The sequence below is a fragment of the Sapajus apella genome, unplaced genomic scaffold, assembly GCF_009761245.1.
Source record: "Sapajus apella isolate SASKATOON/1434 unplaced genomic scaffold, GSC_monkey_1.0 scaffold2, whole genome shotgun sequence".
Lineage (NCBI taxonomy): Eukaryota > Metazoa > Chordata > Mammalia > Primates > Cebidae > Sapajus > Sapajus apella.
Genome location: NW_022436942.1, coordinates 41,857,826 through 41,882,977, shown reverse-complemented (window position 1 = coordinate 41,882,977; position 25,152 = coordinate 41,857,826). Strand labels below are relative to the sequence as shown.

Sequence of the window (25,152 nt, the reverse complement as noted above, 5' to 3'; positions counted from 1 at the left end):
CAGAATTTAACCAACAGAATGAAATAAAAAGATATATTCTCAGGCTCTATTTCCTTTAACCCCCTTAAAGCATCTTTTCTTTTTTTCTTTTCATCTAATTAGTTGCATAAAACTTGTAACGCTACCACCATGTAACACTAAAATAATTTATTTTGCTCAACAAATACTTATTGCTATTCAAGGCCCCCTCTCAGCATATAAAAATAAGACCAAGCTGATACACTAGACTAGCTCTCAGTCCACTAGGTAAGATAGACATGATAATAGTTAATAATAAGAGAGAGTAAGTGACCTACTTACTCTCATGGGAGCACAGATAACAGAACAATTAACTTAGCGAAGGACAGTTGTGTGTCAGTGAGTGTTATGGCCTGCCTGAAAGCATCCATGTGAATTGGGCCAATCCCTGCTTTTCAGTCATTTCACCTGCATTCATTCAACAAATATTTATTGAACAACTATGCACTAAAAACCAAGCTAGTAACAGTGATGAACACAGTATCTATTCTCATTATCTAAAAAAAGAGGCAATATTTATTAATCTCTTAGGATTCAGTATCATGTATTCATATGCAATAAGAAGTGGAAGAATTTGAAGGCTAACTGGAAGAATCAGGAGCTATTTTATGAATGAGGAAGTGTTTTAGATGAAGCTGTATGGATGAGTAGGACTTTGCTAAGTGGGGAGGCATGAAGAAGATATTGTAGACAAAGGCAGCACCAACTTTGGAAAAGACAAAGAATGAGTGAATGAAACATACTTAGGGAGTTACCAGAAATTTAATACTGTGGAAGATGATGGTTGATGAGGCTGCACAAATAAAGTTATGGTTAAATAATTAACAATGTTCCATGTCATGCAAAGATATAAATAACAAAGATAACAATAACATTGTTCTTACTGCTAATGGTTAACAACTATTGAGTCCTTACAATATGATGACCAGACACTGTTCTAAATGTCTTACATGCATGTATGGACTCATTTATCTGCACAACAAGAAAATGCTTTTTCTCTCATTTTACAGACAAAAAGGATGGGATAAAGAGAAGTTAAATAACTTGCCCCAATTCACAGAGCTAATAGGTAGTTGAACAATTCAGGCAGTCTAGAACCAGTGTTCATATAAGTACAGCCACCCTAAAATTATGGAGAGCTAAAGAAAAAGGAAGTCAGGTTTCATGACCAAATACATTTTTATAAACATCTAATTCTATACTTTTGAAATATTAAAACAACATCAGGCCGGGCATCGTGGCTCACGCCTGTAATTCCAGCACTTTGGGAGGCCGAGGTGGGTGGATCACACGAGGTCAGAAGTTTGAGACCAGCCTGGCCAACATGGTAAAACCCCATCTCTATAAAATTTTAATTTTTATAAAAATATAAAAATTAGTTGGGCATGGTGGCAGGTGCCTGTAATCCCAGCTACTCAGGAGGCTAAGGCAGGAGAATTGCTTGAATCTGGGAGGAGGAGGTTGTAGTGAGCCGAGATCACACCATTGCTCTCCAGTCCAGCCTGGGTAACAAGAGCGAAATTCCATCTCGGGGGAAAAAAAAAGACAACATCGACTGAGCATTTACTACATACAACACACATTATGGTTTTTGCCATGGAAAAGTAAAAATATATGGCATAGCTTATGAATATCTGTGATTCCTGATAAATTAAGATACAGCTTTAGATACACACATAGATTTGTTACTGAAATGACAGGGGTTTGGTCTCGATCCTGTTGCTTGCTGCACAGCAAGCCAGTAACTGAGACAATCACTATCACCAGGAAAGAAGTTTTATTTGGGTGCTACAGCTGAGGAGACAGGAGATCAGTCTCAAATTCATCTCCCTGACCAACTAAAATTAGGTTTTTACATAGCAGGGAAGAAATGTAACTACATATAGGAAAACAGAAATTTGGGAGTAGTAAGAAAGAGGAGCTCAACAGGAAGCAGGTTGTTGATCAGGCAATCGTGATGGGTGAGTGGTCTGGTGTCTCACCGGCTAGATGAGAAGGTATGGTGAATTTCAGTTCCTTGATACTATCTGGGAGGGCTGATGGTTGGTTTCTTGAGAAAGGAACTTAGATAAAACAAACAAGTTTTAAGAATGGGAAGGTCAATTTCTATGTTTATTCAAACAAAATCATAAACATCAGATGTATGGGACAATTGAGCTGGTTTCAAATTGAGATAAAAAAACAGAAATAGAGAGAGTATGGTTGAACAACAATATTAGCAGTTCCAATGTTGTAACACAGGGGACCCCAACCCCCAGGCCATGGACCAGTACCAGTTCATGGTCTGTTTGGAATCAGGCCGCACAGCAGGAGGTGAGTGGTGGGTGACTGAGCTTAACTTCATCTGTATTTATGCTGCTCTCCATTGTTCACACTACCACATGAGCTCTGTCTCCTGTCAGATCATTGGTGGCATTAGATTCTCACAGGAGCACAAAACCCTGCTGTGAACTGCACGTGTGAGGAATCTAGGTTGTGCACTCCTTATGAAAATCTAATGCCTGTTGATCTGAGGGGGAGGAGTCTCATCTCCAAATTATCCCTCCCACAGTGGACTTCTGATCAGACACCATCAAGCAAGAAGACAGTAAAATATTCAAATATTTCAAAATATTGAAGAACAACCCCACAAATCTAGAATTTTCTATCTAGTGAATTTTCTATCCTTTAAAAATGAAGCAGAATTATAGATTTTCTAGAGAAAAAACCTGAGGGAATTTATTATAAGCAGCCTTTCCCATAAGAAATCTTAAAAGATTTTCTTCAGGCAGAAGGAAAATGATATAAGAGACTTGCATCTATATTAATAAATGAAGACAGTTATAGAAAGAATAAATAAAGGTAAACTAAAATATTTGTCTTTTTCTTAGCTTATCTAAAGAACTGTTTAAAGTAGTACTCGTTGTAATTTATTACATGATTACAGCATACAGGTAAGTAGAATGAGTGACAGCGATATCATTAGGGACAGGTGGGAGGAATTGTGAAGACTCCATTATAAGGTAACTGTATGCACATAAAGCAGTTTAATGTCACTTGATTTTAAATGTACATCAGCTTAAACTTCATATGGAACCAAAAGAGAGCCCGCATAGCCAACTCAATTCTAAGCAAAAAGAACAAAGCGGGAGGCATCACACTACAGGACTTCAAACTATACTACAAGGCTACAGTAATCAAAACAGCATGGTACTGGTACCAAAACAGAGATATAGACCAACAGAACAGAACAGAGGTCTCGGAGGCAACACAACATATCTACAACCATCTGATCTTTGACAAACCCGACAGAAACAAGCAATGGGGAAAGGATTCCCTGTTTAATAAATGGTGTTGGGAAAATCGGCTAGCCATGTGCAGAAAGCAGAAACTGGACCCCTTCCTGACACCTTACACTAAAATTAACTCCAGATGGATTAAAGACTTAAACATAAGACCTAACACCATAAAAACCCTAGAAGAAAATCTAGGCAAAACCATTCAGGACATAGGTGTAGGCAAGGACTTCATGACCAAAACACCAAAAGCATTGACAACAAAAGCCAAAATAGACAAATGGGACCTAATCAAACTCCACAGCTTTGGCACAGCAAAAGAAACAGTCATTAGAGTGAATCAGCAACCAACAGAATGGGAAAAAATTTTTGCAGTTTACCCATCTGACAAAGGGCTGATATTCAGAATTTACAAAGAACTAAAACAGATTTGCAAGAAAAAAACTAACAAGCCCATTCAAAAATGGGCAAAGGATATGAACAGACACTTTACAAAAGAAGACATACACGAGGACAACAAACATATGAAAAAATGCTCATCATCACTGGTCATCAGAGAAATGCAAATCAAAACCACATTGAGATACCATCTCACGCCAGTTAGAATGGCGATCATTAAAAAATCTGGAGACAACAGATGCTGGAGAGGATGTGGAGAAATAGGAACACTTTTGCACTGTTGGTGGGAGTGTAAATTAGTTCAACCATTGTGGAAGACATTGTGGCAACTCCTCAAGGACCTAGAAATTGGAATTCCATTTGACCCAGCAATCCCATTACTGGGTATATATCCAAAGGATTACAAATCGTTCTACTATAAGGACACGTGCACAAGAATGTTCATTGCAGCACTGTTTACAATAGCAAAGACCTGGAACCAACCCAAATGCCCATTGACGATAGACTGGATAGGGAAATGTGGCACATATACACTATGGAATATTATGCAGCCATCAAAAACGATGAGTTTGGGTCCTTTGTAGGGACATGGATGAACCTGGAAACCATCATTCTCAGCAAACTGACACAAGAGCAGAAGATCAAACACCACATGTTCTCACTCATAAGCAGCTGTTGAACATTGAGAACACATGGACACAGGGAGGGGAGCACTACACACTGGGGTCAGTTGGGGGGAAACAGGGGAGGGACGGTGGGGGGTGGGGAGCTGGGGAGAGAAAGCAAGGGGAGAAATGCCAGATGTAGGTGACGGGGAGGAAGGCAGCAAATCACACTGCCACGTGTGTACCTATGCAACAATTTTGCATGTTCTTCACATGTACCCCCAAACCTAAAATGCAATAAAATAAATAAATGGGGAAAAATAAAATAAAATACAATGTACATCACAAATTCCAGGGTAACCACCATGAAATTTTTAAAAGAAATATAATTACTACACTAGGAGAGGAAATAAAATGAAATCATATTAAATGCTCAATTAAAATGTAAGAAGAAAGAAAGACAGTGCAGCAAAAGCAGTTCTAGGACCGAAGTTGATAGTGGTAAATGTATACATTACGAAAGAAGAAAGAGCTCATATCAACAACCTACCTTTATACCCAAACGAACTAGAAAAAGAAGAAAAAACTAAGTCCAAAGTCAGCAGAAGGAAGAAAATCATAAAGATTAGGACACAAATAAATGAAATAGAGAACAGAAAAACAATAGAAAAGTAGCAACAGCACTGAGTTCCATTTTTTAAAGGTAAAGTCAGCAAATTCTTACCCAGACTATGCAAAAAGAAGACTCGAATAACAAAAATCAGAAATGAAAGAGGAAACTTCACAACTGATAGCACAGAAATAAAAAGTATCCTATGAAGAGGCGGGAAAAGAGGACCAACTAGAAACACCCAGGAAGAGCCTCTCCCACCGAATGAGATCAAAATATCAAGTAAACCAACATACTTCAAAACACATCTTTCGGGAGAAAACACGGAGAGTTGACAGAGGCAATGCAGGCACCAAGGCTAAAGACGGAGGCAACTAGAAGCTGCATGGAATGGCCGGCGCAAGAAAGGACTTCTTGGCCTTGAATGGCTCCTGCAAAAGTGGTAAGTGAAGAACCTGTGGAGGAACTCACTCTTACCATGGACTTCTGGGATCCTGGCTGCAAGAGATGCCACCACCCTTATAGACAGTTGAGCTGGTAGAGGGTACTGCCCAGAGAGTAGACAGAGACAGAGCTTGAGCATGTGTAAAGCCCAGGGGGTTTTGCGTGGGGACAGCTGCAACAAAATATGGCAATAAGCATCCATATGCAAGAGTTCTCCTTATTCGTCTGAGTGTCTCTGGACTTTGCTGACTGAACCGGGAGAGAACAGGGCTGTCTTTCCTGAGATATCAAGATGCGTCAGATCTGTACATCCCTCTGTGCACTGGCCCTTCTTGGGTCCCCTGCCTGGCTGCTTGCACAGGAGCAGACATACCTCTTTGGGTGCTTTGCTGGTGGCCTTGGAGCAACCCCATGCTGGGGCAATCCCCTGCCAAAATCCCCTTCCCCTGCCAAGCACAGCTGGTGCTGGATCTCAAAGGGTCCGCTGGCCCAGTGGGTCCCAAGTTTTCAGGGTCAGAGCACGCAGCTCCAGAATGCAGAGTGGAGATATGTAGTTAGAACTGGGGAAGAGCCCTCACTCTCAGAGCATTGGGAAGAGTGAGGGTGGGGTTCATGGGCGCGGCACCAGTGACTGGACGAGGTTTCCCTAGGGTCCAAGAACGTATATGATAAGGGGATCATCTCTTCTCTCCCAACTGCCCCATCACAGAGCACTGCTGTAAAGGTGCTGAATTACAATAGAGGTGCTATGCTAAGAGCCAATCTGCCAGCCATTACTCTTTTTTTTTTTTGAGACGGAGTCTCGCTGTTTCCCGGGCTGGAGGGCGGTGGCGCGACTTTGGCTCACTGCATCCTCCACCTCCCAGGCTCTTTTTCTAAAGACAGAGTCTCGCTCCGTTGCCCTGGCTGGAGTGCAGTGGTGTGATCTCGGCTCACTGCAACTTCTGCCTCCCAAGTGCAAGTGATTCTCTGCCTCAGCCTTCCGAGTAGCTGGGATCACAGGCACGCGCCACCAAGCCCGGCTAATTTCTGTATTTTTACTAGATACAGGGTTTCACCATGTTGGCCAGGCTGGTGACAAACTCCGGACCTCAAGTGATCCAGCCTCCTTGGCCTCCCAAAGTGCTGGAATTACAAGCAGGAGCCACCGCTCCCCGCAAGCCAGCCATTACTGTTAAACGCCATCTACTGGATTGGAACTTGAATTACACCCTCAACCCCCCAAATTCGGCCAGTATATACTGCCTGTGAAACAAAATGCAGGAATCTTTCCACAAAGGAAGATGATCCTATGCAGAGCCATGGCCTTCTGTCAGGACCTAGAATTGAAGCCAAATGAATATATATATTCATTTATATATGTTAATTATATATATCACAATGATATATATATCACATTCAGATTATATGTATACATACACACACACACACACACACACACACACAGTCAAACCCTTAAAGAAAATAAAGAATATAAAAAGTCCCACCAAAATGACAGCAAATTCTAAAACAGATAAAGGAATATCAGCCCTCTCAGATGAGAAAGAATCAGCACAAGAACTCTGGCAACTCGAACAGTCTAAGTGTCTCCTTACCTCCAAATGATCTCACTAGCTTCCCAGACATGCCTCTTAACCAGGTTGACATGGCTGACATGACAGACATACAGTTCAAAAATTTGGATGTCAAGGAAGCTTAATGAGATCTAGAAGAAGGTCACAACACAATCCAAAGAATCCAGGGAATCCAGTAAAATGATCCAAGGACTGAAAGAGGCAACAGCCATTTTAATAAAGAAACAAACCAAAAAAAACTGGGAAAGTTCTGGAAGTGAAAAATTCACTAGGAACTTCATAATATTGTTGGAAGCATTAACAACACAACAGAGCAAGCTGGGCAAAGAATCTCAGAGCTCAAAGACTAATCATTTGAATCAATGCAGTGAGACAAAAAAGACAATAAAGAATAAGAAAAATGACTAAATCTCCATGAAATATGGGATTTCGTAAAGAGATCAAACCTACATTTCACTGGCATTCCTGAGAGAAGAGAGTGGGTAGGCAACTTGAAAAGCATATTTGAGGATATATAATAGTTCACAAATATTTTCCCAATCTTACTAGAGAGGCCAACATGCAAATTCAAGAAAATCAGGGAATTCCTGAAAGATCATATAAAAAAGAACCACCCCCTAGACATATAGTCATTAGGTTGTACAAGGTCAATGAGAAAGAAAAAAATCTTAAAAAGTAACTGGAGAGAAGAGCCAGGTCACTTACAAAGGAAACTCTATCAGGTGAGCACTGGACTTCGCAGAAGTAACATTACAAGCCAGAGGAGTCTGGGGACCTATTTTCAGCATCCTTAAAGAAACGAAATTCCAACCAGGAATTTCATATCCCACCAAACTAATCTTCATAAATGAAGGAGAAATAAAATCCTTCTCAGGCATTCAAATGCTAAGGGAATTCATTACCACTAGCAGTGAGGTCTTTAAGGGAATACTAAACATGGAGATGAAAGAACAATACCTGTCACCATAAAAAGTCTCTTAAGCACATAGCCCACAGACATGATATAACATCTACACAATCAAGTCTACATAAAAACAGCTAATAACACAGTGACAGAATTAAAATCTCACATATGAATATTAACCCTGAATGTAAATGATCTAAACACCCCACGTAAGAGGCACTGAATGGCAAGTCAGATTAAAAAATCAAAACCCAACTGCTGTTTTCAAAAGATCTGTTTCACAAGTGTCAATACTCGCAGGCTCAAAGTAAAGGGATCAAGAAAGATCTGATAGAAAAAGGGAAAGGAAAGAAAAAGACGGGGTCATTATTATCATATCAGATAAAATAGATATTAAACCAACAACAGCCAAAAATGACAAAGAAGGTATTATATGATGATAAAAGTTTGAATTCAACAAAAAGACTTAACTATCCTAAATATATACACAGCAAATATTAGAGCACCAAAATTTATAAAGCAAGTTCTTCTGCAGTGATGAAAAGACTTAAGGCAGCCATATAATGACAGTGGGAGGCGTCAACTCCCCACTGACAGCATTAGACAGATCATTAAGGCAGAAAAACTAAAACTGAAACAACAACAACAACAAAAAAAACCTGGACCTAAACTCAACCCTTATTATAATAACTGGACTAAATAGGCATCTAGAGAATATTCCACCCAACAACCACAGAATATATATTCTTCTCAACTGTATACAGAACACACTCTAAGAGTGACCAGATGCACAGCCATAAGCAAGTCTCAATAAATTTAAAAAAAATTATACCAAGCACACTCTCAGACAACAGTGCAATAAAAATAGAAATCAATACCAAGAAGATTACTCAAAACCAATTACATGGAAAGTAAACAGCTTGTTTCTAAATGACTTATGGGTAAACAACAAAATTAAGACAGAAACAAAAAAAAAATTATTTGAAATAAATGGCAACAGATGCAGCATACCAAAATTGTTGGGATGCTAAAACAATGTTAAGAGGAAAGTTTACAATGCTAAATGCCTACATTGAGAAGTTAGAAAGATACCAAATTCAAAATCTAACATCGCACCAAGAGGAACTAGAAAAGAAGGAAGAAACCAACCCCAAAGCTAGCAGGAGATAAGAAATAACTAGAATCAGAGCAGAACTGAATAAAACTGAATCATAAACATCCATACAAATTATCAGTGAAACCAACAGTTAGTTTTTTGAAAGAAAAAACAAAGTTGATAGATTGTAGCTAGATTAACAAAGAAAAAAAGAAAAGATCCAAATAAGCATAATCAGACGTGACAAAGACGACATTACAACCGATCCCACAGAAATAGGAAAGATCCTTCAAAATTATTACGAAATCTTGAGGAAATGGATAAATTCCTGGAAATAGACAACTTTTTAAGATTAAATCATGAAGAATTTGAAAACCTGAACAGACCAATAATGAATTCTGAAATTGTATCAGTAATAAAATACCTACCCACCAAAAAAATCTTTCCACTGGATGGATTCACAGAAAACTCTACCGGATATAAAAAGAAGAACTGGAACCAATTCTACTGAATATATCCCCCCAAAATTGAGGAGAACAAACTCCTCCCTAACTCATTCTACGAAGCTTGCATCATTCTGATGTCAAAAGCCGGCAGAAACGCAACAAAAAATAAAACTTCAGGCCAATAATGCTCGACAGGATACTAGCCAACCAAATGCAGTAGCACATCTCAAAGTTAATTCACAACGATAAAGTATATATTTCATTCCTGGGTTGCAAGGTTGACGCAACATATGCAAGTCAATAAATGCAGTTCACACATAATCAGAATTAAAAACAAAAACCATATAATCATCTTAATGCATATAAAAAATCTTCAATAAACTCCAACAACCCTTTATGATAAAAACGCTGACTAAATATGGCATTGAAAGAACATACCTGAAAATATCAGTGACAGTCATCTATGACAAACCCATAGCCAAGATCATACTGAATGGGCAAAAGCTGGAAGCATTCCCCTTGAGAACCAGAACAAAACAGGGATACCCACAGTCAGCACGACTATTCAACATAGTAGAGTAAGTCCTAGCCAGAGTCATTAGGTAAGAGAAAAAAACAAAAGGCACTCAAAAGGAAAATAGCTCAAGCTACCTCTCTTCACTGAGGATATGATTCTTTACCTAGAAAAGGTCACGGACTCCACTGTAGGGCTCCTAGAGCTGACGAACAACCTAAGTAATGTTTCATGATATGAAAATCAGTAGCACTTCTATACACCAATCACATTCAAGCTGAGATCCAAATGAAGAATGCCATCTCATTTACAACACACACACACACACACACACACACACACACACACACATGCACACACACTAGGAATACAGCTAAATAAGAAGGATGACCATCTTTACAAGGAGAATTAAAAAATACCCCTGAAAGAACTCGGAGACTACAAAAAGAAATGGAAAAACATCCCATGCTCATGTATTGGAAGATCAACATCATTAAAATAGTCACGCTGTCCAAAGCATTTTACAGATTCAATGCTATGCCTATCAAACTACCGATGTCATTTCTCCCATATAAAAATTAACTCAAGGTAAAGACTCAAATGTAAGATCTCAAATGATAAAAATCCTAGAAGAAAATCTAAAGAATACTTTTCTTGATATCAGCCTTGGCAAATAATTTATGGCTCAATCTCTTTCTTCTGTTAAGTTGCCCAGTCTCAGGAACGCCTTCATCAGCAGCATGAAAGCGAACTAATACAGAGTGTCTTTACAATAGGGAAATCTGACAAAAACTACTTCAAGCCAGGTGATCAAGGTTAGATAAACAGCAATAAGTCACACTGCTAATAGATACCCTTGATAGGATGAGGATGACAATTCACCTTTGATGGTCTTCCTCCCAAACCCCATAATCCAAGTCTAATCACAATGAAACATCAGCCAAATACCAATTGAGGAACATACTACAAAATATATGACCTTTACTACTTAAAATTGTTAAGGTCATCAAAATACAAGGAAGACTGAGAAAATGTCACAGCAAGAGGAGCCTAAGGAGACATGACAACTAAATGGAACGTGGTTTCCTAAATGGGATCCTGGAACAGCAAAAGGACAGTAAAGAAAAACTGAAGAAATCTGGATAAAATATGGACTTTAGTTAATAACAATGTATCTATATTGGCTCATTAATTGTGACAACTGTATCATACTAACTGAGTGTGGGCATATGAGAACTCTATACTAACTTCAATTTTGTGATCAAGCTATTCTAAAATAATGATGTTATTAAAAATTAATTGCATTAAAAATCTAACAGAAATGCCACAAAATTATAGCCTTTATTTTATCTAAAAATACATAGGTGCCTCATAAATTTTTTTTTCATGTTGGAATAGTTTGCAACACAAATAAATTCATAAGATAAAACTTAAAAAAAGATTATGACTCAAACTGCTAAATGTGGAGGGTGAGATCATTCCAATTAAAGGAAAAATCTCAAAATCATAACTGCTTCCTCTGATCTATTATTCTGTATAGGATATTTATAAATGTTATAAGTAACAACATTTGCCAGAGATATGTGAGGAAAAGGTTTTAAATATTACAATCACCAAATGCTGTTCACAAATTAATAAAGTCAATTTCCTCTTTCAAACTTATGGCTGAAGTTTTGTGAGCATGAAAACAAAGCTTTTTTTTTTTTTAACTAGGATTCTGAATATTTCATATACATTCTTTTAAATGCATTATAACATTGTCAACTGGTAGTTCAACTCTTTTCTTTTGGATTCATCTAGACAAATGGCTATTTTCAGCATAGCTACAGCCCCGATGTTAATAATAAATCCTTCTCTTTCAAAATGTTGACCTTGTTGGCATCTCCATACTGATTTCCTGGAACTGTTCTATTATCTCTGTCCGCCCATCATACCAATCACAGAGAAGGCAATGAATTGCACTCATTTTTAGTAAATTTTTCAATGCTAAATACCAACTACACACTTGACAGAAACAAATTACTGAGTAAGCAATTTGGTGTTGGTGTTCTGTCTACAACTCAAGGTCTACCGGTTTACCAGGTAAATACTGGTTTCTTTCACCTATATTTATTTCTTAAACTTTTGTATTCTGCATGTCTGCTCCCTTTCAGTTTGGTATCTTATAAAATTCTCCAAAGTACATTTGGCAGAACACTGCTTTCTTGGGATAAATGGTTTCAACTTGAAAAAAAACTGTTCCATATGATGAATAAGCTAAATAGGGCTTTAAATACAAAGAAGACTTTCAGAGTCTTTAACAAATACTATGTATACATATTTTAAGAATGAAATATAGTCTATATCTTTTCTCACACTAATTTGACAACTGGATTTTTTCCCAAAGGACATCTAGAAGTATTATACTTATGTGGAATACATTTGGAAATGTATTTTGTACATTTTAGGAATATTGCTTTGATAATTCATATCAAAGCAATGATGGCAATAGTAAAATAATGGCAGTAGTAAAATCTTCTTGGCATTCTTAAATTTCAGCATATTTGAAATTCTTCATTTTATTCTTATATAAAACCAGTCCTTGCTGTGTAGCATTACTTGTTGAGTCAGCTTTGCTAATGTTTACAGTCAAAGCAAATGTTTAAAGGCATAAGTTACAGGCATATATAACTATATATAAAAATATATGTTATACTTCTCTCTATATGTATACACACGCACACACACAGTCAAGGTAAATGTATAAAGGCATAAATACAGCTATATATTCCTATATAAATAGGCTATGTATCTACATATAACTATATAGGCATATATAAAATATAGGCATATACAACTATATATAAATAGATATACTTCTCTCTCTACATACACACACACACACACACACACACACACACACACACACACAGTCAAGGCAAATGTATAAAGGCATAAATACAGTTATATATGCCTAAACTACATACCCATACATACATACTCATAACTATATATATGTGTGTATATATATGTGTGTGTATATATACATATATATATATATATATATATATATATATATATATATGTATATATATACACACATATACAGGGAGAGAGAGAGAGAGAGAGAGGAGTGTTAAGATGGTGCAGGAGTCAAGATGGAAGAGTCCTCTTCCATATCAGCAGAGATAGAGTGGAGGAGATGATTACCACCTCTGGCAAATGTGTACCCTAGGTAGAAAAGGGGAAGACAGACACCCTCAGGAAATCATCTTGAGCCAAAGCAATAGATTTCAACTTAATCCTTTACTTCTGCTGATGTAACCTCTTTGAGGTATACGAGGAAATCTTACAACATAAGGCCATAAGGCCATAGGCTTCTGATCACGTAATTTTCTGCTTTAAGTGAGTATATTTCTGATTCAAGCAGACAGAAAGTCTATTCCTCTGCTAGCTATTGCTATTTCATCTCAAAAGATGAGAAATATAAAAACAGATGATGTATCTTCAGGGTTCGTTTTTCAGAGGCAAAAAATTTCTTGGTGATGTTACATCTAAAAACCAGACTACGTATTTCTCCACTATATGACATCATTATATATGGCTTTATACAATAGTCAGTGCCCACTGTAAACTCTACGCCATACAGCTAATGTCAAACTGACCAGACAGTCCTACTTATACATGAGTCATTCTGCATATTGAGGTTCTCCACCTAAAGTATTGTTATTACCACACAGACTGAATTACAGTATATGCTCAAGAATGTACCTCATCCTGTCCCTTTTGACAAAGAGCCTCAATTATGTCATAGAAATGAGAGCCTGCAATTTTAAGCCTTTTGAAAGAATTAAGCCTTCCATTATGAGAAGAAATCAATTACTAGGCAGGTAAGTGCTCAGGTGCTCTGGCTCCAACCCAACATTCTACCACTTAAATGTTTACCAGATAAAGGTCAAGCCACTTCACTCAGGTCTCCCATGTCCTTCACCCTCACCCCTTTCAATGTGGAGTATCATAATGGTTCCTTCAAAACGTCACATTTGAGGAAAACTATATCTATCATATTTAAATTAAAAATTCAGCTTTAAACTCCACTATCACTATTTTCTATCACATATACAAATACATAAATCCTTTTCACCAGTTGATATGTTAAAATTATTTTCATTTAAAAATATACACAGAAAATACATTTTCCTTTCAGAACTTTCTTAGAAGAAAAATTTAAAAGCTGAATGACGATTTCTTTCTAAAATGTTTTTATAAATTTTGAAGTCAGGCATTTACATACATGAAATACCATCATATGTATATTTTAGTGTAATAGCCAAAAAGCTAACAAGCAATTTTAAAGGGCAGGTGTGGTGGCTCACAACTGTAATAGCAGTTCCTTGGGGGATCCAAGGAAGGAGGATGGCTTGAGCCCAGGAGGTGTGCATCACCACACTCCAGCTTGAGTGACAGAGCAAGACCCTGTCTCAGAAACAAACAGGGCAATTTAAATAGTACTGCTTTGAGAAAACAGGAGGGAGCCACCTCAGAAAAGAAGCCACTTTATATGTAATATTTAATTCTTCATAAGGTAGAAAAACAACAGATGATGATTTATTTAATATATCAAGTGATACGTGAAATGAATGAGACACTCAGGACTTGGGGAAAAATGTGAATCTGAACGTAGAATTAATTATGTTTGAAGTGAGTATAATTTTACTTAAAAACTAAGGACACAATCTAAAGCTCTGCAGGCTTCATCCATCAGGATGCTGAGCTTCATGGGCCTCAAATGTAATATAGGTAAACATAAGGGACAATCACAAAAACTTTATGGACTTGTGAACATGTTCATGGCCAGGTCGGTTTTGAACCTATTTATGAGTCTGCAAAAATGAAGACTTTCACGTCTTGGAACAGACATGGCATCATTTATGTGCGTGTGTGTATATGCGTGTATGTGTGCATGTGTGTGTATATATATCTCCATATCCAAATGCCATAAGGAAAAAATACAATTTCCTTTTGTAAAAGCATTGGTTCAACCACTTGAGAAGAAATATGTTTGTTTCTAAAAATGTATATTGTCTATATCATCACTTCTAAGAGTAAACATAGGCTTAGACCAGATGCTATTTTAATAAGGAGTGATATGCAAATATTCTACTTGATATATTATTAGAAAAACATTACCAAGCCAAGAAAACATAAAGCACGAATTAAAAACAGTTTAACTCATGTTAAAATGTTTTTATGCTTTATTGTATGATGGGAGAGCCAATATGACAGGGCAGAAAGAATAACAAGCTGAAAGCCATCAATAGGGCTTATTTAACAAATTAAAGCTATGAAATTGGGGGAGGGGTTGGAATTTTCCAAATGGTATGGGGATCCTGTGTGCCTATGATAAAAATTAAAGGGTAAGGAAACACAATGAATGTACCTACATAATTGTCTTTTCTGAAGCAAAAGTGATTTCCACCAGTCATAAGTATGGTAGACTAGCTTTTATTATGAATTTCACTAAAATAAAATACGTGGAGACCAAGGGAATGCTGTAAGTCTTTGTGTCTCCACTGCTTCTTAGCAAGAGACACACTTCAGGCTCAACAAAATGTGTATCCAATGCAAGTTTTTACAAAAGACTGTTTTTTTTTTTTTTTTTGAGTTATCTAAGAAAGCTAAGCTATATTTAAGAAGCATACCACTTTTCCATCTATATGCTTCCATTAACATGGGATATCAGAGTACTAGGGATTATGAGGGCTTGAGCCAGCTGGCTATTCAAATTGCATTAAATGATGACAATAGACAAATACAGAAACCAAACAGACAAGTTTGGTTTTCTTAAATAACAATAACAATAATGAAACGTGTGAGATGGGCATGGTGGCTCACGCCTGTTGTAATCCTAGCACTTTGGGAGGCCAAGGTGGGCAGATGACTTGAGACGAGTCTGGCCAACATGGCAGAACCATGGCTCTACTAAAATTAGCTGGGCGTCATAGTGGACGCCTGTAGTCCCAGCTACTCTGAAGGCTGAGGCACAAGAATTGCTCGAACTCGACAGGTGGAGGTTGCAGTGAACCAAGATCGTGAGACTGCACTCCAGCCTGGGGCGACAGAGCTAGACCTTGTCTCCAAAATAAATAAATAAAATAAAATAAAATAAATGTGTGGACCTCTGGGGAGTTAATAAAAAATTAAAAATGGGCGTAACTAGCAGGAATAGAAGCAGGGGTAGAAAGGGCAGCATATGATATGAGAAATGGGGTCAACTCCAAAAGGCTCACTAGCACCCAAGCATCCTATTACAAGCACCCTGCTCACAGCCCTCCTGGACCTAAGCATCCTATCAAGTTTTACCCTTGTAAAACTCCCCTCTAGCCCCTGCCTCTTTGCAGGCAGCAGACAGCCTTCCTTCCATTGTCTTGCTCTTGCTCTCCTGAAAGGTATCTCCCATTTCTCTAAATAAATCTGACTTTCTAAATTCATTAATGTCTTGGTAAATTCCTTTACCACCTGCATGCCAGCCTCAGAGAGTCACTGTACCTTAAAAGCAATATACAATTTATCCTTGAACAATGTAGTGGTCAGAGGGGCCAACCCTCATGCAGATGAAAATATACATATAACTTTTGACTCCCCCCAAAACTTAACTACTAATAGCCTGTGTTTGTGTGCATAAGTTTTGATAATTTTTAACTTTTTATAATATACTTGTATATATCTTATGGCAGTAAATGATAGACTAATATCAACACATATTTTATGTATTTATGACATATCTAACTTTAAAAAATATTCAATAAATCTAGGCTATGAGGTTTGTCTGCACGTTTTTCAAATTGTTGCAAATCTCCAAAAAAAAAAATTTCCAATGTATTTATTGAAAAACTAACTGTGTATAAGTGGACCTGCACAGTTCAAACTTGCATTATTCAAGGGTCAACTAATCTTATTTCTAAATAAATAAATAAAAAGTGAACTTTTCAAGCAAAGCAGCACATATATGTAGATATGGCTGAAACGATCCCATCTAGCCTTTAATTCCAAAGAATTTGAGTGTTTTAATTTGTATTACTCCTGAGAATATCAGGCAAAAGAAATAGCTCTAATGACGATTTCTACTAAGTGACATACAAAAGTAGAATAGAAGCCTGAGAGATTTTGGAGACTCCTGTGTCAGTGACAGCAAGTATAATAACAATAAGACTGATACTAGGTAACAAACGCGTATTTGGAGTGGAAGGGAGACACTAAAAAAAGGAACTATCAGATTCATTACGCCTCAGAGTAAAAATAATACAATAACTCTATAGGTCCAGACTAGTAAGTCATAAAGTTTAGGTACAGCAACTTCATATAAAGGCTTAGCTGAATATTGCAGTGATTAAACTTCCTTCTATATTTTCATCCAATATTTCAGTAGCATGATATATGTGATATTATACCTTCCCTTTTTCATAGAACAAATTTAGCAACTTGAATTATATATATCTATAATAATTATTCAATCAGATTAACAGGAAAAAAATACCATTTGTTCGTATCTAGCTCCAATCTAAACATGGCTGTGCAGTAATTATAATAAACAAACAAACAAAAACCCAAATGTTGGTCAGCTTCCAATCTGGAAGTAGCTCTTCTCTGGAGAGGGTCAAATGAATGAACAAGAAGTCTTAGCTCTAAATAATAACAGCAAAAGAGCCATGGAAACACACTGCATTGCATTTCGAGATAAACTACACTGACACCATTTTAGCCTAGGGTATGGGGCTTTTCTGTGGAACCTCTGGTACTTCCACAACTGGAGTTTTATGCAGGCTAATTAACTTTGGCTAGTCACAGAAGTCTGGCTCAGTGCTCTCATGCTGTAGCCAAAAAAAAAGGTTTTCTGTATCAAGAATTACTGTCAGAGTCTCCAATATACTTCCTACTCTCCTTCTAACCTAAATCTGGAAAATAAGCTAACAGCCAAGTAACTTTTACCACAATTTAAGTAAATATTAATATTATTGGCTCACAAAACTGAAAAATATTTGGCTTAAGTAAAAAGGACAAAAAGAAAGGAAGACAAAAAATCAAAGTAAGCATGTGCACACCGCTATAGAACCCACACAACTTTAGAAACAACTATAAAATCATCTGAAATACTGTATTGATGGAAATGTTATTCCTTCCTTTCTCTCTTAATGCATGCCCAATTTTAAATTCATGGCATTTGCCCTAGGTAACAAAGTTCAAACAAGAAATAAATCACAATTTTAAGCAGAGCAATTCAAACTCATCCCGTGTTTAGTATTTTAATTGGACATGACATTGGTATGAAATTTCCCTGTATTTAAAAAAGATGTCACTTGGGCCCAACTATATTTAAACATGGAGGCTACAATGACTCTAACATAAAACTATTCCTCAGGGTACCCTGAAAGTTTTGTATTAGAAGTATAATGTAGGATCTAAAAGTGTCAGTAGCTTAAAACTGAAGTCTTATGTTCATGACCTATCATGCCTAATAATAAAATTCTGTTTAACCACTCAAATTAAACCAGTATCCAAAGTTCGTTTCTAAAAATAAGTTAGAAAAAGAGGATGAAGGGATAAGTAGTTACTGAGTAACTATGTAAGTTGTAACTTACTAAGTAACTAAGTAGTTGAGTTACTTTTCTGATCTCCAATCAGTTTAATCACATATACGAAGTGGGAAAAACTCCATTCTTAAAATTATTTAATGAGTGGAGAGAAAATTAATGACACGTGATTCAGAAAACCTTGAAGTGATATTCAATTCTATTATTTAGTAGCGAAATGACTTATGAGGATGCTCCTCAAACCTTTGCAGCTCAGATTCTTCATTTAGAAAGAGGGGATAATACTCCCTAAGGGCTGCTTTCAAGCTTTTATTAAATAACACATGTCAAGCACAAGCACTGAAGAGATGCACATCAGTCTTGTGTCCACCTACCCATCTAGGATTTTGAAAGATTACTCTGTGTCTACTCTAAAATCATGACACCCTCATTCATTTTTTTTTCAGCACAGATCATTGAGGATTAAAGCAATGCCCAGCTTGAAGGAATAAATCTCAATATATGTGTTGACCAACTGAAGGGATTAATGAGGGAATGAGTACCAGGGTGGGGAAACAAAAGTATTTAAAAGCCATGTACCCGGCTCTTAAATAATTTATAAAGGAAAAGGCACAAGGGTACAGGGATAGTAACTAATACATTGAAATGCCAGGTACTGAAGAAATAAAGACTCACTCTCTGCCCCTTTCTAGTATCAAAAGAACATATACATATGTGTCATTCTATTTGGAAGTGCCCTATGATGAAGATACTGAATCCAGTACTAACAAAGTATAGAGAAAGAACAACAACAATAAAAAACTGCTTAAGAAAGTCAGGCAAGACTTCAGAGAGGAAATCAAATTTGAACAGGTAAAGAGAGGAAAGGACATTTTTGGCAGAGAAATAAAAGAGGATTTGATCTATAGAATGTTCCAAAGCATTTTGGGAAACCTTAAATCCCTGTGAACTTTACTAAATTCTGTAAATATTACACACGTTCTTAAATAAAAACTTAAAAAAATGTACCGAGTGAATCATTCCTCTGACTATAATAAAAGTACTAATAATCAACATTTTGTTCTAATGTATCTTATAAACATATAATTCTTATATAAAATTCTACTCTACAGTCTAAGTCTAACATAGTTGCATTTTATTTTTACATATTTTGCCTTCGGTCAGTTTTGATGAAAGAGTGAAAATACCACTTAATTTCTATTCCTCTTCTCTTGAGACTAGCAGCCAATTCCATTTTATAATACATCTAAAGCATTCAGAAGTCAAAATGTGTGGTATTTTCTACCTTTGCAAATTCTGTGTTGAGCCAGTGGGCTGTACCAGGCCAAGAAACCCCAAATTAGACAAAAGCTATCCATAGGGATCAGAAATTTGCCAAATGCCATAATTTAGAAAGAAACTGTTAAAGATGGTGTGGGGTTTTGGCACTGTGAGTTTAAGCCATTCCATAATGGGGTTTATATTTCATCTAATCAGCAAGTCGGAAACTATAAAAGTCTTGGTGGGGGAGATTAAAAATTTGGATTGTAGTATAGGAGTCTTTCCTTCCCTTCCATATGGTTTGGTAAATTAAAACCTCTAAATCTCAAAAAAAAAAAAAAAAAAAAAATCTGAAAAGAATAAAACAACCTTTAAAATCATATTTTTGGTACAGGAAACCTAAGTATTCAGGCTTGAAACTTTTTATTTAGAAAGGTCACATGGTTTCTATATCCAGTGTTATGGTCTAAGCATATATAGATTCATGGAAATTTAAGCTTACTTTTTTTTTTCTCTTCTAACTTTTTTTTTGGGTGGGGGGCAGTGAATCAGGCATCTGAAACTTTTAGAGATTTTTTTTGAAGGTGGTCATTTATCAATCTAATTTAGCTACATTAATTTAATGCTTACATGGAGTTGTGTGAATCATCATACATCACACAGAATCATCAGTACAGAAATGGGAAAAGGTTTTCATAGAGTAAAACAACTTTTCCTAGGTGATTAAACTAGAAGTATCTGTAAATAGCAGAAATAGCAACTGTACTCTTAAATTCTTAGTTATGGTTCTTTCCCTTCCTCTGTACTTTCTCTGCCATTTGGACCCCATATTGATTTATTTCATAATTCCCTCTTTTGCATCCTCATCTTTTTGTTCGCATATAAGAAGCTTTCATTACCTTCATTCTTCTTTCCTCCAAATGAAAATCATGTTGCTACCATATTTTTAATGATGATATAAACATTTTCATATCATATTTTTCTAAAAGCTCGTCCATGGTTTTTTTTTTTTTTTTTTTTTTTTTTGGTTTCTTTTTTTCATGGCATCCTGCTTCAAAAAATGCTATATGTTTCTATCTCTTTCTAAGGATTATTATTCCTTTAAATATTTCTTTTGCTTCCTTAGGCTTCCTTCTCCTAATAACTTGTTTTAGTTCCAATCTTTTTCATTTGTATCTTTCCTGATATGAGTGACAAACCCTAGTTACCCACTGATGTTTAAGAATGAGTTAATCAATAAAAGCTGAATCAAGTTCCTAAGGCATAGATAGGCATTCTAGATGGAATAGATTCACTCTTGCGTCTGGTTTGGGAGCCAGTCATTTACAGGGGACCTCTAAATGTAGGTATTTGAAAACCTATTCCTTGCTATGAGTTAGTTTCTCTAGATCAAAATTCAACAACTTCTTGAGAGGCAAGGTCTAAGCAAAAAGGGTGGGCTGGAGGAAAGAGAGTAAACCCTGTGTTGCTGGTATTTCGCATAGGGTAGGGGAGGGGCATTAAAGATCTGAATACTCCATGGGAGGACCCTCAATCAATCCTCTTTTCACTCCTCTTCTCATTCTGCCTTCAACTGTGCAAACTGTTCCTGAATCCTGAACTTCTCTTTATTTACTTGTTCTACCTCTTAGGGCACCTTTCCTTTACCTTGAAGGCAGGTGCCTAGTTGCTGGCATTTGTGGACAAAGGGGAAAGACCTGACTACTCCATTCATTGGCTGCAATTTGCTACCCCGTTTTATGTCCCTTAACTCACCCTTTCCTGTGTCAGCTGCCTCCATGTCTCAAGCTTCTCAAGGTTTCTTTGGTGTAAATAAGATTTCTTTTCATTGTTATCCAAAGTTTATTTAGGTTTTCATTTCCTTCTCTCAGACAAGTCAGTTGTAATGCTTGCAACTGCTTTCTAAGTTCAAAAATTAGCTGTAATCTCTTATCCATTGAAATCTCTCTTCCTATTCTGACTATTCCTGTATAGTTATTACCTCAATATGTTATTCATTAAAAACTTTGTCTGATTTCCCCACATGATCTCCAATTTCTTTGCCCAACATTTTTTTATTCACCTCATTCTATCATTCCTTCTAGATTTATGTTCTTTTGAAGAACATCTCCAGTAACTTCTTCAGCAAAAGTTTTTAGTAGACTAAATTTTATTTAATCTACTGGCTTGGGAATTCCAGGGACATGTAGGTAAATTCAAAACCCAAAGCATGGTAAAGGAAGCACAGTAGCAACAAATTTCCAGCAGATACTTTATTCACTCTCCATCCAGATCCCATTCTGAGATAGGCAAACATTCATGCTGCCTTCTTATACCTGTGGACAAACTTATGTTGTCCCTTCAACTGCAGGTACGAATTTCCCTGCTTTATTTAGGCAATTAATTCCTGGCCTTCCATTGGCCCAAAACGTTGTTTCCTATTCTAGAAATAATGAAAACAAACAAACGAAAACCACCTTCTCACTGGTTTCCATGATCAGTAAATAATCCCAAATGAGCTTCAGGTCCAGCCTGCTGTCCACTTCTCTGGTATTCAGTTATCACTTTATTTCTAGCTCCTAGGAACTTCTCTTACTATTCAAGCTCAGTTTAGTGTTAAAACATATCTGTTATATTTTACTAAGTATAACTAAGTATTTTTAGTGGGAAGTTTTCTGGTTACTTAGTCTACCTATATGATTTCTTTCCTTTTTTTTTTTTTTTTGCGATGGAATCTTACGCTGTTGCCCAGGCTGGAGTGTAGTGGCATGATCTCAGCTCACTGCAACACTGGCCTCCCGGGTTCAAGCGGTTTTCCTGCCTCAGCCTCCTGAGTAGCTGGGTAACAGGCATGCATTACCACACCAGGCTAATTTTTGTATCTTTTGTAGAGACAGAGTTTCGCCATGTTGGCCAGGCTGGTCTCGAACTCCTGACCTCAGGTGATCTGTCTGCCTCAGCCTCCTAAAGTGTTATATGATTTCTTTAAGACCATTTTCATGGTATCTTAGAATGGATACATGACAATTTTAAGTGTTATCTACCATCTTCTGTGGAAAGTAAAATGTTATTATTTTTTGAAGTAATACAAAAATACTTTTCTATGAATTCACTTAGGAATCACCTTCGTCATCATTTGCTGTATGTTTTTCTAATATTCATTTATTTTTATTAATATTGGAGAGAGATTAGGTACTATAACTAAAATAACAGATATTTGATTCAGACTAGGATTGAAGCCTAGTTCTATCACTTACTGGCTATGTGAGCTCAGAAAAGTTACTTAAAATTTTAAACTATTCCCTATTGTGTAAAATAAAGACATAAGTATTACTTTGAAATATATGAAATTACCATTTTTATAGGTCATAGTGGTGTAATACTAGTAATTTCCAATGCTCCATACTCATGTCACTTTCATGGAATGGTGGCCTCCAAGGGTGCCTGTCACACAGTGAGAGGCCATAGGATAGCTCTACTTCTCTTACAGAATGATTTCAATTGGAAGGAATTTCAGCACATATAGTTTTATACAATGTTGGCTATGTACAAGAATCAGATTTAGTTCTAATTATAGCCAATTTGGGGCTAACACTGGTTTGCAGAACATAATATTTATGAAAATGTCATTATTAGAACAAAAATTCATTATGTAACTCCATATTTGAGATTCTCCATTTATATTTTTCCATTAAGTAACTTCGAGGATCATGGCATCTCACATCTTTTTTGTTTGTTTGTTTTATGTTTTTAATTCTTTTAAACATTTTTTATAGGCGCATAGTAGACGTATATATTTATGAGATACAGAAGCTGTTTTGATACAGGCATGATACAGACATCTCACATCTTCTTTAGACCAAGATGTGAGATACGGACATCTCACAACTTGTCTAGACTACACGTCATAGAGAAAGTAACACATTTTTCTATATTTTCTGTACAGGTTCTACATAGTATCATCACAATTATATCCCTACCAGCTGAGTTAACTGGCCGTGAAATGGTACTTCGAACCCCATCTATCCAAGTCTGCATGGAGAACACCAAGTTTTATAATTACTTTATTATTATTATTATCATTTTTGAGATGGAGTCTCACTTTGTTGCCCAGGCTGGAGTGCGGTGTCACAATCTTGGCTCACTGCAACCTCCACCTCCCTGGCTCAAGCAATTCTCCTGCCTCAGCCTCCCCAGTAGTTGGGACTACAGGCACCTGCCACCACGCCTGGCTAATTTTTGTATTTTTTGTATTTTTAGTAGAGACAGGGTTTCACCATGTTGGCCAGGCTGGTCTTGAACTCCTGACTTTGTGATCCGCTCGCCTGGGCCTCCCAAAGTGCTGAGATTACAGGTGAGAGCCACCGCGCCTGGCCAAGAAAACCAAGTTTTAAAGACCAAGGAAGGCAGTTACTCACTGTTAGAGCTAGCAGCTTCCCATAGGTGAGATGAGCAGGGATGTGGTCAGTCTTGGATCTCAGTGACTCCATGTACCAATGTTCTGCTTCAGGGAGCTTGCTTAAACGCATGTATGCTTCACCTGGAAAGAGAATTAATCATGAAGATCAAAGGGAGGATACAGTTTTCCCACAATATTTGCAACAGCATTGTCATCATCATAGCGCACAGAATTTCAAATGCTGCGGGAAATACTTTCATTCATGTTCTTAACTGATTCCCGAAGAAGTCATCCTGATTTCCATTTGACAGAAGAAAAATCGTGTGTTTGGAAAATGAAATACAATGGCTCAAGTCAAAAATTTAATAGGTAGTAAAGCTTTGATTTTTTAACATAGAACATCTGATTCCCAGACATATGTCCCTTGTTATCATTTCTTTTTCTTTCTGAAAGCTATGTTTGTTGTTTATTCTTTTGTTCTTTCTTATTCACATTCACTTATTCCTTTAGAAATTCAAGTATTTAGAGAATAACTAAGTGGAGAGCCTTATAAAGGAACTATATGAAAAAAGTGTGAGATCCTGTCCACAAAGGACTTACCTTTTTGAGAAAGAATAATTGAAAGAGTTAAAGTATATGTAGATTAAACACTGCTGCTAATTTTTTTTAGAAACTATTTGAATTTTATATTGTTGATAAGTAAATAAAGGCAGGGCAAGATGGCTCATGTCTGTAATCCCAGCACTTTGGGAGGCCAAGGCAGGTGGATAGCTTGAGTCTATGAGTTAGACGCCAGCCTGGGCAACATGGTGAAACCCATCTCTACAAAAAACACAAGAAATTAGCTAGGTGTGATGTTGTACACCTGTAGTCTCAGTTACTGGGGGGGCTGAGGTGGGAGGATCACCTGAGCCTGAAGAGATCAAGGCGAGCCCCAATTGCATTACTGCACTCCAACCTGGGAAGAGAGTGAGACCCTGTCTAAAAAAATGATGAAATTATTTTTGTTAATTCAATAAATAGTTAAAATTATTAATTATCAATAATATAATTAAGTAA

General features: G+C 36.8%; 1 protein-coding gene across 7 annotated transcripts in view; it reads right to left on the bottom strand.

Annotated features, from left to right (window-relative positions):
* Positions 1 to 25,152, bottom strand: part of TMTC2 (transmembrane O-mannosyltransferase targeting cadherins 2) — a 444,929-nt gene that overhangs the window by 119,051 nt on the left and 300,726 nt on the right. For all 7 annotated transcript variants that reach the window (XR_004274687.1, XM_032296952.1, XM_032296962.1 and 4 more), the window contains one exon: positions 24,113 to 24,234. Coding sequence is in view for 6 of the 7 variants with exons in the window: in XM_032296952.1 (XP_032152843.1) it covers positions 24,113 to 24,234 (122 nt within the window). In the remaining variant the exon portion in view is untranslated. The remainder of the gene's footprint in view (positions 1 to 24,112; positions 24,235 to 25,152) is intronic.